The 14,860-nt window shown below is 43.5% G+C and overlaps 1 protein-coding gene across 1 annotated transcript; it reads right to left on the minus strand.

Moving 5' to 3' along the window:
* Positions 1–509: 509 nt before the first annotated feature.
* On the minus strand, positions 510–6,909 carry LOC117082711 (ankyrin repeat domain-containing protein 26-like). Its single transcript, XM_033209646.1, has 3 exons — positions 6,761–6,909; positions 3,211–3,440; positions 510–523 (listed from the first exon to the last, which is right to left on the minus strand). Exons 1-3 carry the CDS (start codon positions 6,907–6,909, stop codon positions 510–512), a joined length of 393 nt encoding a protein of 130 aa, XP_033065537.1.
* Positions 6,910–14,860: the final 7,951 nt, after the last annotated feature.

A 14,860-nucleotide genomic window follows, 5' to 3' on the forward strand; every position in this document is an offset into this window, starting at 1 on the left:
CTAAACCTAGACCATAGCACCTAAAATTTACCTACATTCCATCTGGAGGTGGAATTAGTGCAGAGGAGGTGGTGACAGAGCATGCAAAAAGCCATTCTATTGTGGCTTACCTGGGAAGAGACAGGGCAATGGAGGTGGCATTGGCTAGCAAGAGAGATGCCATGATGGCACGAGCAGCAGGAGCAACTGTGAAGAAAGACAAGGTGGTGAGTCCCCAGAAGTCGGTTGTGAGAATATGGAAGTAATCAGAAGCCTTGGCTTCTCTGTCAAGAAAAAAGCATTCTGTGCTTGGGGAGCTCTGTTGGGCGTTAGGTGAAAGTGCTCCAGTTGAACACACAAAGTAGAGATGCTAAGGAGATTGCTCAGCATGCTCAGCATTCTAACAGTCTATGCTGCATAGAAGCAGACATGTGAGAGGAGACAGTGGCGAGCACTGTCCTTACCTCATGACAGGATGCAAGTCACAGCACCAAAATGTATGGCCAAGCCTGGAGTTCCAGAAAGTGTCCTCAGCTCTTGTCTTTTTGCAAGAAAGAATTCAACCAAAAAACCAGTTAGTAAATCCAGCAAAATGTTTATTGTGCAAGTAACAGTACGCTTTAAGAGAAGAATGGGCTGACTTGGCTGGGAACAGCCTCAATACATTCTGCATTTGATCTTTTCTCTCACTTTCTTCTTTAGGTTCCTGCCTTTGTTCTTGCCCAGTTCACACCCAGGCTGGGGGACCCTCCCTTACTCTTGGTTAATGTGCATATACAGAACCCAGTGATCAAGACAAATTCTACCCAATGATGGCATTGCTCATTACCTCCACCCCAGGAAGGTAGTATAGCACTCAAATTTATACTCATAGAGCCCACACAGCTCTTAAGAATTCCCCTTTTGCCTTTCCCCTTCTTTATCAGATTGTAGTTAACACATTCTGACAGTTCAACCATAGAATGAGTAATTACTGAGCATCTTAAGAGTTGTTCTGCGGTGTTTCTTCCTACATAGCTACCTTTCCTCCTGCCTGTTAATGTCTGACTAACTGGCTACCCTAATCGTTGGATTGAAAAGTTCTTGTTCAGTTCAACCTTGAAGCTTTGAAAGTGTCATGTCCTAGGGTGGAACCCCATGCAGTTTTACATGGAATTCTGAGTAGAAAGAACAGAATGTATTCTGTTTGGTCACATTTGCTATTTAACTACTCCTGATATCATTGCTATTTCAGCCATAAACCATTTGAGTGATGGTAAGATAGACATAAGTGAACTTCACTTTAAGAATTCAAATATTGCTTTAAGTATTTAAAAACCACTGTACAATTGCATAGCAACAGGTACATTTTGCAACAATTGAATAGAAATGCTGTAAGTACAACAGTAGTTAAGGATGTAATCATATAAGAAAATCACAAAACTTTAAACTTAAAAACAGAAATCTGTTTTAGTGTCACAGGTTCATAGAATTCATAAAAAGTATTTATCTTGGATTCCTTTGAATAATAATCATCCATATGTAGTTAAGTGATTGAATGTCAATCCTTTACATATATTAGAAGTGAGAAATTTGAAACTTGAGATGCTACAGGAAGACTTTGAAAGCACTATGAACCCAAGTGAAATGAAAATCAATTAGAAAGTAAGCCAAAGCTTTCTACATATGGCTAGCCAGTTTTCCCAGCACAATTTATTAAATACTGGATCCTTTCCTTATACCTTATACAAAAATTAATTCAATATGGATTAAAGACTTAAATGTTAGACCTAATACCATAAAAACCCTAGAAGAAAACTTAGGTAGTACCATTCAGGACATAGGCATGGGCAAGGACTTCATGTCTAAAACACCAAAAGCAACGGCAACAAAAGCCAAAATTGACAAATGGGATCTAATTAAACTAAAGAGCTTCTGCACAGCAAAAGAAGCCACCATCAGAGTGAACAGGCAACCTACAGAATGGGAGAAAATTTTTGCAATCTACTCATCTGACAAAGGGCTAATATCCAGAACCTACAAAGAACTCAAACAAATTTACAAGAAAAAAACAACCCCCTCAAAAAGTAGGCGAAGGATATGAACAGACACTTCTCTAAAGAAGACATTTATGCAGCCAACAGACACATGAAAAAATGCTCATCTCACTAGTCATCAGAGAAATAGATATCAAAGCTACAATGAGATACCATTTCACACCAGTTAGAATGGTGATCATTAAAAAGTCAGGAAACAACAGGTGCTGGAGAGGATTTGGAGAAATAGGAACACTTTTACACTGTTGGTGGGACTGTAAACTAATTCAACCATTGTGGAAGACAGTGTGGTGATTCCTCAAGGATCTAGAACTAGAAATATCATTTGACTCAGCCATCCCATTACTGGGTATATACCCAAAGGATTACAAATTATGCTACTATAAAGACACATGCACACGTATGTTTATTGCAGCACTATACACAATAGCAAAGACTTGGAACTTACCCAAATATCCATCAGTGACAGACTGGATTAAGAAAATGTGGCACATATATGCCATGGAATACTATGCAGCCATAAGAAAGGATGAGTTCATGTCCTTTGTTAGGGACATGGATGCAGCTGAAAACCATCATTCTCAGCAAACTATCACAAGGACAAAAACCAAACACCACATGTTCTCATTTATAGGTGGAAATTGAACAATGAGAACACTTGGACACAGGAAGGGGAACATCAGACACCGGGGCTGTTGTGGGGTAGGGGGAGGGGGGAGGGATAGCATTAGGAGATATTCCTAATGTAATGACGAGTTAATGGGTGCGGCACAGCAGCAAGGCACATATATGCATATGTAACAAACCTGCACGTTGTGCACATGTACCCTAGAACTTGGAAAAAAAAAAAAAAAAGAAAGTAAGCCAAAGCATCCCCAAGTATAACTTTGATTGTTAGGCAATACCAGTACATTTCCACAATCTAACTTAAATGCAATTTTTACGGAAAGTTTAAATGTGCTGGTATAGTTACATTTATTGAGTAAAGTTAAAAAATGAATATCTTCAGACAATTAGAACCCCAGGGACTTAAAAAGAAAGCTGTAAGGTTTGTTTCCTTTCCTTAAAAACACAGATAATTATGACCTTTGTTTCAAAGGCGGGAGTCAGTTAGAAAACTCAGTATTTTGCCAAAAATATAGAGAGAACTATATCAGAATTCTGAAAACCAAAGAAAAAATAATACTATACCTAACTTTTGACAAGTCGTTCTCCATTCTGATATTTGAAGACAATGAGCTTGAGGTAGGAATCATCAAGGTTTCTCTTGGAATATGTATTCTGTTGATATCTAAATTATCATTAAGATTACCATTGCATTGTGACTCTCGGACTGGCCTTGTAGTATGAGAAGTAAATAAACATCTGCTCCACTCATTTTCTTGAAGAAGTTTGGTACTGACATCTGCTAGAATTTCTTTACATCTGTGAAGATTGCAAAAGACAGATACTGAGTATTTTGTTTTTTAACAAATGTGTCTAAATGCCTTGTGTTGTTTAAAGTCACCATGAGTAAATGAAAGATACAAGAAACCGTATTTTAACTCTGAAAGTGTATCAGAGCCTATGTAGTGTATACAGTTATAATTTTAAAATTGTTGCAAAGAAGTACTTGTATTTCTAGAGGATTTCTAACAAAATAGGTAATTCAAACAATGTAGGGAGCGAAGAGCAAAAGATATTAATGATGTATGGATTAACAGGTCACACTTGTTGCCTTCTGAAATGGCTCTACTTATAAGATTCTTAAAGATGCCATTAGAAATATTTGTTTTTAGCCTGGGCACAGTGGCTCATGCCTATAATCCCAGCACTTTGGGAGGCAGAGTCAGAGGACTATCAGAGGTGGGGAGATTGAGACCAGCTTGACCAACATGGAGAAACCTTGTCTGTACTAAAAACACAAAAATTAGCTGGGCTTGGTGGCTCATGCCTATAATGCCAGCTACTTGGGAGTGTGAGGCAGGAGAATCACTTGAACCCTGGAGGCCGAGGTTGCTGTGAGCCAAAATCGCACCATTGCACTTCAGCCTGGGCAACAAGAGTGAAACTCTGCCTCAGAAACAGAAACAAACAAACAAACAAAAAGAAATATTTGTGTTTAGGCCAGGGGCAGTGGCATACGCCTCTAATCCTAGCACTTTGGGAAGCCAAGCCTGGCAGATCATTTGAGATCAGGAGTTTGAGACCAGCCTGGCCAACATGGTGAAACCCCGTCTCTACTAAAAATACAAAAATTAGCCAGGCGTGGTGCTGGACACCTGTAACCCCAGCACTTAGGAAGTTGAGGCAGGAGAATCACTTGAACCTGGGAGGCGGAGTTTGCAGTGATCCGAGATTGTGCCACTGCACTTGAGGCTGGGTGACAGAGCAGAGCAACACTCCATTTCCACAAAAAAAAAAAAAAAAAAAGAAGAACAGCCATGGTGGTGTGGTGGTGGTTCATGCCTGTAAACCCAGCACTTTGGGACGCTGAGGACGGTGGATCAGCTGAGGTCAGGAATTCGAGAGCAGCCTGACTCACATGGTAAGAAACCCCGTCTCCACTAAAAATACAAAACTTAGCTGGGCGTGGTGGTGGATGCCTGTAATCCCAACTACTTGGAAGGCTGAGGCAGGAGAATCACTTGAATCTGGGGGGTGAAAGTTGCATTGAGCTGAGATCCCACCATTGCATTCCCACCTGGGCGACTTAGGGAGATTCCATCTCAAAAAAAAAAACAAACAAACAAACAAAAAAAAACACTTATGTTTCAAGGGTAACTACATGAAATGTTAAAAACGTTAATTTGCTGGACTAGAATAACAATTGGACTATGTATAAATATATTAAAACATCATGTGGTACTCCTTAAATATAGTCAGTAAAATAAAATGAAGTTCTATTTAGTAAACCAGTTACAGGGAAAAAAAAAATGTCTCTCAAAGACATTTTCAAGCATTTCTATTGAACAGTCTTGTACACTTCACCCATTATCTGAGAAAAATTAAGCATTTGGCACCAAGGAGTCATTCAGAGCAACAACTCCCAGGGGAGAAGGAGACAGCTGAGATCAAAGAGATCTCCAAAGGCATTTTGCTCCTAAAATCGTGGCCAAGGCATTAGAAGTAGGGCCTGCCCTTTTGGTCTTCCACCCAGCACCTCAGGCTGACTAAGTGTTATTTTTCACCACTTTATGAATTATATTTCCTTTCAACCCTGTGTTAATCATTCCCTATTTCACAATTATGCCTTTATGTGGAGTGGAAAAACTGTACAAAATACTTTGTTCCAAGGTGACCTCTAAGGATAATACCAAAGATTGCAATCAAGGAAAGTTAATTTACTGAGTGCCAGAATGTGCAAAGGAGTAGAAGTACCTGACCCTTTTTTCAGTTTAAGTTGTGATCTTATCAAAAATAATTAAACTAATTAATATTTCTATATAGGGGAATGCTGACAAACAATTGTATAACAGTATCACTGTTTAAATTATGAGACTTCAAAGATACTTGGCAGAAAGATTAGTAGATCAGGTTAACTACATAAGAATATTAAGGGGAAAAAGAACCACATACAACCAAAAATCAGGCCAGGCACAATGGTTCATGCTTGTAGTCCCAGCACTGTGGGAGGCTAAGGTGGGCAGATCACTTGAGGTCAGGACTTCGATATCAGCCTGGCCAACGTGGTGATACCCCATCTCTACTACAAATACAAAACTTGGCTGCGAGTGTTGAGAATATGAATGGTCATACTTTGGAGTCTGAGGCCGGAGAATTGCTAGAATCCTGGAGGCACAGTTTCAGTGAGTCGAGATCGTGCCACTGATTGCACTCTAGTTTGGGCAACAGACTGAGAATACATCTCAAAGAAACAAAGACAAAAGAAAAACAAACAGGCTGGGTGCGGTGGTTCAAGCCTGTAATCCCAGCACTTTGGGAGGCCGAGACGGGTGGATCACGAGGTCAGGAGATCGAGACCATCCTGGCTAACATGGTGAAACCCCGTCTCTACTAAGAAATACAAAAAAACACTAGCCGGGCAAGGTGGCGGGTGCCTGTAGTCCCAGCTACTCGGGATGCTGAGGCAGGAGAATGGTGTGAACCCGGGGAGCGGAGCTTGTAGTGAGCTGAGATCCGGCCACTGCACTGCAGCCGGAGTGCAGAGCGAGACCCCATCTCAAAAAAAAAAAAAAAAAAAAAAAAGAAAAACAAACAAACAACAAACAAACAAACAAAAAAACAGGGGAATGGCATGAAATGTCCTGGATTAACATTTTTTTTTTTTTTTTTTTTTTTTTTTTTTTGAGACGGAGTCTCGCTCTGTCGCCCAGGCTGGAGTGCAGTGGCCGGATCTCAGCTCACTGCAAGCTCCGCCTCCCGGGTTTACGCCATTCTCTCGCCTCAGCCTCCCGAGTAGCTGGGACTACAGGCGCCCGCCATCTCGCCCGGCTAATTTTTTGTATTTTTTTAGTAGAGACGGGGTTTCACCGTGTTAGCCAGGATGGTCTCGATCTCCTGACCTCGTGATCCGCCCGTCTCGGCCTCCCAAAGTGCTGGGATTACAGGCTTGAGCCACCGCGCCCGGCCGCCGGATTAACATTTTAAAAGGAAGTTCATTTACTAACATCATTTTCCAAAATTGTCTAATCTAGTTAGATTTTGCTTCCCCCAATCTTATGAACCTGTCTCAATAAAAATTATGCTTTTGAGGCAAGTTAATGAGCTTCATTTATTTTCTGTGATTCTGTCTTTTGACGTACTTGCTTAATATATTTGACAGAGATTCTCTAGCTTTTAATCCTTCTAGATACAGTTTCTTATATGTTTCCAATTCTGCTGTATTATAGTCTGCTTGTGAAGTTTTTGCTTTGTAGAGTTCGAATTCCAGATTTTCAATTATAGGTTCCATCTGACTTCACATGGTAGCAATGTTTTCCTCTGTTATCCACTGTAGCTCTTCTTGGGATGTTTCTTCTGTCTAAAACAAATTAAAAGGGTACATAAAAAATTATAGCCTGAATAACTATTGTGTATTTGTTTCTTTTTGTTTTGGGTCAGTGATCTAGAGAGCATTTTTAACTATATGAAAAAAGAATCTCAAGTTTAATATATTTATTATCAGTATCAGATAAATTAATAATTTAATTTGAATTATAAAAACATGAAATCGTGCTTATGGTAGTACTCAAGAAATGTAATGCTCCAAAGAATAACATAATCAGTTTAAATTCAAAAAAATTGAACAATATAACTTAAAAATATTTGAGTGTAGTATAATTTTTAAATCATATTTCTCTTTCTCTATTAGTCTTGTTTTATGTCAACTGATTTTAGTAATCAAATGATTCACTAATGAGAATCATTATTATGGAAGATCAATTTAGTTACAATAATGATGGCAAGTGAAATATTTAGAGAGAGAAACAGATATCACCTTCCTTCTAGAAATCTACCAAACAAATTGCTATAAGCGAAGCAGAGGAAACACATACAATGCTTATATCCAAACTATAATTTGCAGTGAAATGAATGAAGGCACATTATGGATAATAAACTAACCTGTAAAAATAGATTGACTTTTTCTAATTGTTCTGTTATCACCTGCCTTGCTCTTTTTCAACCTCCTGTTTATGGTGTTCCAATAGACCACGTTCTAACATATTCATTTCCATGTGACTTTTGAGGTTCACTAGTTCTTCTTCTAACCTCTCCTGATCCATCTGTAGTGTTTCACATTTATTTTGCATCATTTTCATATATAATGTCTGTTGAAGAACTTCAATCTCTCCATCCACATGTCCATCTTCTGAAGATGAAGTTTCCGCTGCTTCTGTAAGATCAAACAATAAGGTTTGGTAATGAAGAAGGAAGACTGAGAATAGTCTAACATAAAACTAATAAATTTTAGTTGCAATAAATTCAGACACAGAGCCAAACCATACCAAAATGTATATTACACTTTTAGCTGAGGGACAAGATGGTCAACCAGATGCAGCCAGTAAACATGTCTTCCACAGAGAGAAAACAAAATATTGAGTAAATTGTCACACTTTGAACAGATCTTTGGGAAAAAAAGAAACACATGAGGTCAATAAAGCGGCAATACAGACACGGAGTTTGAAGAGGGAGGAAGCTAGGAAACCAGATGGAGTCACCAGACACCAGGACCAGCTCTTGGTCCAGAACGGGACCTAAGGAAGCAGAGAGTGAAGGAACTATGGGTCACACATGCTTGCCATGGACCTCTGAGATCCTAGCTACAAGAGATCCTATGACCCACACAGACATTTGAACTGGCAGAGGGCACTGCCAGGAAAGTAGGGAGAGGGAGAGCTTGAATATGCATGGAGCCCAAAAGATTTCATGCATGAGGCAGCTGCAGCAAAATATAGGAATAGCCACCCATCCCCCAAGGCTCTCCATCTTTCTCTGCATGACTCTAGCCCCTGCTGACAGCTGGACCAGGAGAGAGCAGGGCTGCCTATCCTGAGGGTCTGAAGTGCATCTGATCTGTACAGCCCCTTTTCTGCTGGGCCCTTCCCCAGCTGATGCCTGGTTGCTCCCTCAAGGGTGTACACATAGCACAGCCTCCACTGTACCACCTGAGTGTTTTCCTGGCAGCCCAAAAGCAGTTTTCCTGCTCCAGCACAGCCAATGCTTGTCCCTGAGGTATTAGAGGTTATAGCTACAAGACCTGTCCCACCTTCCTAGTGTTTGAGCACACAGTTAAGGGCTATTGAGCTCATAACTGTGGCCCGAGATCAAGTTGTGGTGATGCTCCTACTCTCAGAACAGTGAGAAAAGTGAGGCACATGTTCATGTGCCAGGAAAAAAGCTGGGTGTGCCTCCTTCTGCAAGACTGGTCTGGGAAAAGCATAGCCTGCTGGCTGGTCACAGATGATTTGCTTTCTAGGCTCACCAGGAAGCTGATTTGCTTTCTAGAAAGCTGATTTGCTTTCTAGGAAGCTGATTTGTTTTCCAGGAAACCAGGGTGAGTATTAAATGACTAGCGAGTAGGCAAGGCTAGGAGCAAAACTGCACATTTATTTTTGGTCCCCAGCTTCAGGAAAGAAGGTGTGGGGGAGGGGTGAGGTCAGTCGGTCTCCAACAGGGGAGGCCAGGGGAGTCACCCGGTGGAGCTCTCCGGCGGAGTTCCTACAGTCCCGACAAGAGTGAGGGCTGAGGAAGTGCATGCAGCGCGCCCGCCAGGAGCGGCTTTTATGTCCTGGGCCTGGGAGTGGGAGGGTACGGGCGGGACATAGGCGGGTTGGGGATGGGCAGTGGGCGTGGCTAGGTGGGTTCCTGTTTTTCTTCGTCAGAGGTCGGGTTGCACCTGCACAGTCGACCTGTGTCTTTCCCGGGTGCGGGAAAGCTGACAGTGAAGAACCCGGAACTGCGCCATCTTGCCTCCGTTTGTCCAAACAGTCCAACCTTTTATTGATAATAGTGATAAGGAGCACCGTGGTCTGTCTGGCTACTTCCTGCTGTTAAGGGACGTCGTTAAGGTTGGGGTCTATGGTTGGTATTTGGACGTATGGATGAAGAAGCATCTGGTTGAAGGTGACGTGCGTGATCTCTTGAACTTTGGCTTGGAGAAATTTGATTAAAACAGGAGCGAGACATAAGACAAAACAGAGGATTAGTATGGGAATTAGGAATGCGAGCATCTGCTGTATCACACGCAGCAGCCATATCGGTGGTCCGGGGGTGAAGGGGGTATTGTAGGTTTTTAATTCTGCTTTAATCCTGTTTAGGGCTTGGATGTTAGTGTCTACTAGACCTGACTTGTTTACATAATAGCAGCATTCTTCTCCTAAGAAGAGACATGTTCCTCCTTTTTCAGCAGTAAGTAAATCTAATGCTCACCTATTTTGTGCTGCTACCTGGGCCACTGAGGTAATTTGATGCTGCAGAGAGTCCAGGCTTTCAGCTGAAGCCTCTATGGCCTCTTGGATTTGAGCTGTTAGAGATCGGGTAGACTGTACCGAGTGTGCAAGTGCCCCAGTTCCAAGCCCTGACACCACTAAGGAGGAGGCCAGGGAGACTCCGATGACTAGGAGAAGGAAGACAGCCCATTTTTGCAGGTCATTAGGAGGAGGGTTAAATTGTATGACAAGTTCAGCTATTTCTGCTTTGCTATATAAGGTTAAACTAGGTACTAGGGACACTGGGACACAGAGGGATTGACCAATGGATGTGTTATTAAGGACCTTGAAGAGGGTTTTGTTGCACCAGAAATAACCTCCGATGGGAGCCATCTGGGTCTTCACAGGTGGCTGGGTATAATTACACCAGGAGGTGTTTGGGGTAGAGTAGCAGAAAGGAAGGATTGGACTTTCTGGGTTTTGATATAGTGGGACTTGGAGTAAGAACGGTTTTTGGGAGGTGCCTGTGGAGTTAGTTGTAACCTTGAAAGCAGTAGGTAAGGGGACTGCCACTAAGGGGGTTCTTTCAAGGGCCGCACAGAGGAAACAGTGGGAGAGATTTGCTAGGTTGGCTGCCGGTGTTAGGTTTAACCCCTGACGGACTAGTTTTAACCATGAGAAGGGGTCCTTATTGGAGGAGTGTAATTGATCTTGTAAGGCCTGTTCTTGTGATTGTATGGCTAAGGTTAAATTCTGTAGGGCTTGTATGTTTTGAGGAAGGGATTTTTGCTGGACAAGTGTTCTTTTTATCAGGAGAGTAGCCATGGGAAATGAACTAAGAATTGTGTAGCCTGTGTAGAGTCCACCTTTGACTCCGTCTGCCCATCGGGGGTCCCATGGGTCTTTGATATTTAATTGGTATTGAAGGGGGGTTCGTGGATTTGCAATGGTAAAGAGAGCAGTGGGTTTCTCCTGTCTCAAGGTTGCATAATGGATCTTACAATAAATATAAGGGCATCCTAGGTTCTTTTGTTTCCAGTAAGTCTTACAATTGTAATGTGTCTGATCATGCAGGAAGCAGAGAGCCTTAGCTCCGGCCGCACTGCAACACGATAGGGTGAAATTTAGAGTAAGATGGGGTTGGCAGCCTGAAGAGGGGCAGTCAGCAGTGCCTTGCAGCTGGGAGTGCTGTTTATTTTTGCGTGACCAGGTCTCAACTATAGAGAATCTCCATATGAAAGTTGGGTTAGTAATAGAGATTGAAATGCAAGAAAAAGATAGTACTATAAATATGAAATAGGACTTCATCTTCAGTGTAATCACCGAGTACACCTTGCCACTGAAGATGTTCTATAAAGGTAAGTGGGAAAACCACTGTGATGGGCTATTATCTGGAGGCAAGTAGGGATCCGGGGTAATATATTGGAATTCTGTTATGTCTATATAGAGTATGGCGAGAAATCGGGATAAGTGTAAGAGGTCAGGGAACATGTGGTGGTTGGGAGAGTTTGGTGAATTTGAGACGGGTAGGGGTAAGCCTAGTAGATGTCCACTGATTGTCTTCTGTGGGGGCCTTTTTAAATTGTGATATATGGACCCAGTGTGTGTGTCCTAGAAGTTTGGTTGCTGTGTATGTGGATAGGAGGACAGTATAGGGACCTTTCCACCTGAGCTGAAGATCTTTGGCTTGGATATCTTTTAAGTATACTTGGTCTCCTGGGCTGAGAGAGAGATGTGGGCTATAGGTGTCTGTTGGAGGGGGGTGTGCTAGTTCTGCATGTTGTCTCAGGAGTTGTCTCAAGAGGGTGAGGTATGGAAGATAAGTTGCCAGTGGGGAAGAAAGGGTGGGTAGCTGCTGGAGGGTGAGGGGCTGGCTGTAAACTAATTCAAATGGACTGAGGCCTGTCGGACTCCTGGGGCTGCTCGCAGCCGGGTTAGGGCTAAAGGAAGGAGAGTTACCCATGATTGTTGAGTCTTGAGGGAGAGTTTGGTGAGCTGTTGTTTGATGAGTCCGTTAGCCTTTTCTACCTTACCAGAAGACTGAGGTCTATAAGGTATGTGGAGTTTCCAGGTGATGTGTAGGAGGGCTGCCACCTATTGGACTACCTTGGAGATGAATGCTGGACCGTTGTCGGACTGAAGGGTGACCGGGAGGCCAAACCTAGGGATAATATGTTCAGTGAGTATTGAAGCAACAACGTTAGCGGTTTCTCCTGTGGTGGGATAGGCCTCTATCCACCCTGAAAAGGTGTCCACAAGGGTTAAGAGGTATTTGAATTTTTTATGTTTTGGCATATGTGTGAAATCAATTTGCCAGTCTTCGCCTGGTTGGTGTCCTCTGAGTAGGTGGCTAGGATGGGGATTATGCAATGCACCTTGAGGATTTGTCTTTAGGCAGATAGGACACTGCTGGTTGATTGTAAGTAAGTGTTTTTGTAGTGTTGGACAGTGGAGGAGGGGATTTAGAAAATTGTATAAGGCTTTGGGTCCTATATGTAAAGAATTATGTATGTCTGTTAGAATGGTACGGAGTTGTGTTTCAGGAATAACTAATTTGTTATCAATATATATCCAGTCATCTGTAGTTAGTTTGGCTATTGGATTTTGTAATAGTTTGGCCTTTTCCTCTTGGGTGTAAATAGGGGTAAATTGAGGAGAGAGAAAACAAATAGAGTGAAGCGTGGGGGTGGAGAATCCGGCAGCCGATTTGGCAGTGGTGTCGGCAAAACTATTGCCAGCTGCTACTGGGTTAGATGGAGTTTGGTGGCCTTTACAATGTATAATGGCTACCTTGGAAGGTGCCGACAGTGCATCCAGTAGTTTGAGTATTTGTTTTTTGTTGATAATAGGGGTACCGCAGGTGGTTAAAAACCCTCTCTCTTTCCAGATGACTGAATGGGTGTGTGCAATTAGGAAAGCATATTTAGAATCTGTGTATATGTTTACTGTTTTTCCTTTTGATAGGAGGAGTGCCTTGGTTAGTGCAGTGAGTTCTGCCTGCTGTGATGTGGTCCCTTGTGGTAGGGGTTTTGCCTCCAAAACTGTGGAGGAGGTAACTACTGCATATCCTGCCTGTCTGTTTCCTTGAGGGTTGATAAAGGAGCTGTCATCCACAAATAGGGTTAGTTGTGCATTCTGAAGGGGCTGGTCATGCAAGTGTAGGTGGCTGGGGGGTTGAGCCTCCAGGACTTCAGGGCAAGAATGTTTAGTATGAGGTGGTTTAAGAGGGTCTGGCAGTAAAGTTGCTGGATTTAGAGAGGAGCAAACTTCTAAAGTAACAGTGGGGTCTTTGAGCTTGACAAGAACTGGTGGGTGGTGGGCCGCTATGACCGGGATGGAAATGTCCCACACTTGAGGGTGTACAAAATTGGGAAGATGGGCGGTGGGGGTGGCATAGGAGGAACGTGTGTGCATGCACAAAGCATGAACAACAGGTCATGAGGGGATTGAAGGGGAGTAGATGAGGTGGTGGGAATGGATATGGAGGCCTTTAAGATGCTCAGGATGTCTCGGCCTAATAAGGGGGTAGGGCATGAGGGTATAATGAGGAATGAGTGCGCAAAGTAGTTGTTGGCCAGGCAGCAATTAAGGAGAGGAGTTTTTCGCGGAGTGGATGGCCTTCCGTTTACTCCTACTACAGAGATATTGGATAGAAGGCTAGGTCCAGAGAAGGATGGCAAAACAGAATAGGTAGCCCCGCTGTCGATCAAAAAATTAATTGTCTTACCCGCTACCAGGAGAGTTACCCGCGGCTTGGCGAGGGTGATGGGGGTCCCTGAGTCTCAGCACCTTCAGTTGTCGTCGTCCAGATGTAGGAGCTGGAAGGAGCTCCCAGGATCCTGGGAAAGGGGGTCACGTGAAGACGTGGCACCTGTTCTCAGGGTGGGGCAATCAGACTTCCAGTGTCCTTCCTGTTGGCAAGCAGGGCAGGGGGTTGCTGGTGGAGGAGGGTTAGGACATTCGCTGGCCCAATGTCCTGAGGTCTTGCACTTATAGCAAGGCTGCATTGGGGCTCGGGGGCCTTGTGGACCCCTGTTGGCATAGTGTCCTGCCTCACCGCATTTATGCATTTATAGCAGGCTCCTTTTGTAGCCTTGGAGTCTGCGGGGTGTGTGCTCTCTGGTTTGGGGTTACGACTGGGCTGTAAAGCCACTGCTAGGAGCTGTACCTTCTGTTTGAGGCGAGCCTGCCGCTGTGCCTCAGCCGTTTCCTCTCTGGCGTTATAGACCTTAAAGGCTAGTTTAACTAGGTCTTGTATTGGTGTCTCGGGACCATTTTCCACCTTTTGGAGTTTTTTGCGAATGTCAGGAGCTGATTGGGAAATGAAATGAGATGCTAAAATAGTGGCCCCTGTGGGGGAGGCCGAATCTAGCCGGGTATATTGGGTTAGAGTCTCAGTTAGCCTATTTAGGAATGCAGCTGGATTTTCTTCTGGATTTTGAAAAATTTCTTTCAATTTGTTAAAATTTACGGCCTTGTTTGGAGCCATTTGCATACCAGCCAACAGGCACTGGACCATAATGTCTCTCTTACAGTGCCCAGGCTGGCCTACCTGGTAGTCCCAGTCTGGGTCTGCCGAGGGGACTGCTTGCTCCCCTAGTGGAATGGTGGTGTCAGTTAAATGTTGTTGGTTGGCGTGCTGCCTGGCGGCCACTAGGATGAACTCTTGCTCCTCAGAGTTTAGGGTAGAGGTTAGGATAACCTGGAGGTCATGCCAAGTTAAGTCATAGGCGTGACAAAGGTATCTAAATTCCTTTATGTATACAGTGGGATTAGCTGAGAAATCCCTTAAACGCTTCTCAGTGTTGGAAAGGTCAGCCAGTGAAAAAGGGACATGTACTCTGACTACCCCCTCTGCCCCAGCTACCTCTCGCAAAGGCACTAACACTGTAGGAGGGTGTGGGGCAGGAGCGGGGGTGTCAGCAGGGCACTTAGAGCGGGTGTGTGCAGAGATAGGGGACCCTAGGCGGCCGGCTGAGGGCGTGGAAGGGGGCA

This window comes from Trachypithecus francoisi, unplaced genomic scaffold (assembly GCF_009764315.1).
Source record: "Trachypithecus francoisi isolate TF-2019V2 unplaced genomic scaffold, Tfra_2.0 Lachesis_group9, whole genome shotgun sequence".
Lineage (NCBI taxonomy): Eukaryota > Metazoa > Chordata > Mammalia > Primates > Cercopithecidae > Trachypithecus > Trachypithecus francoisi.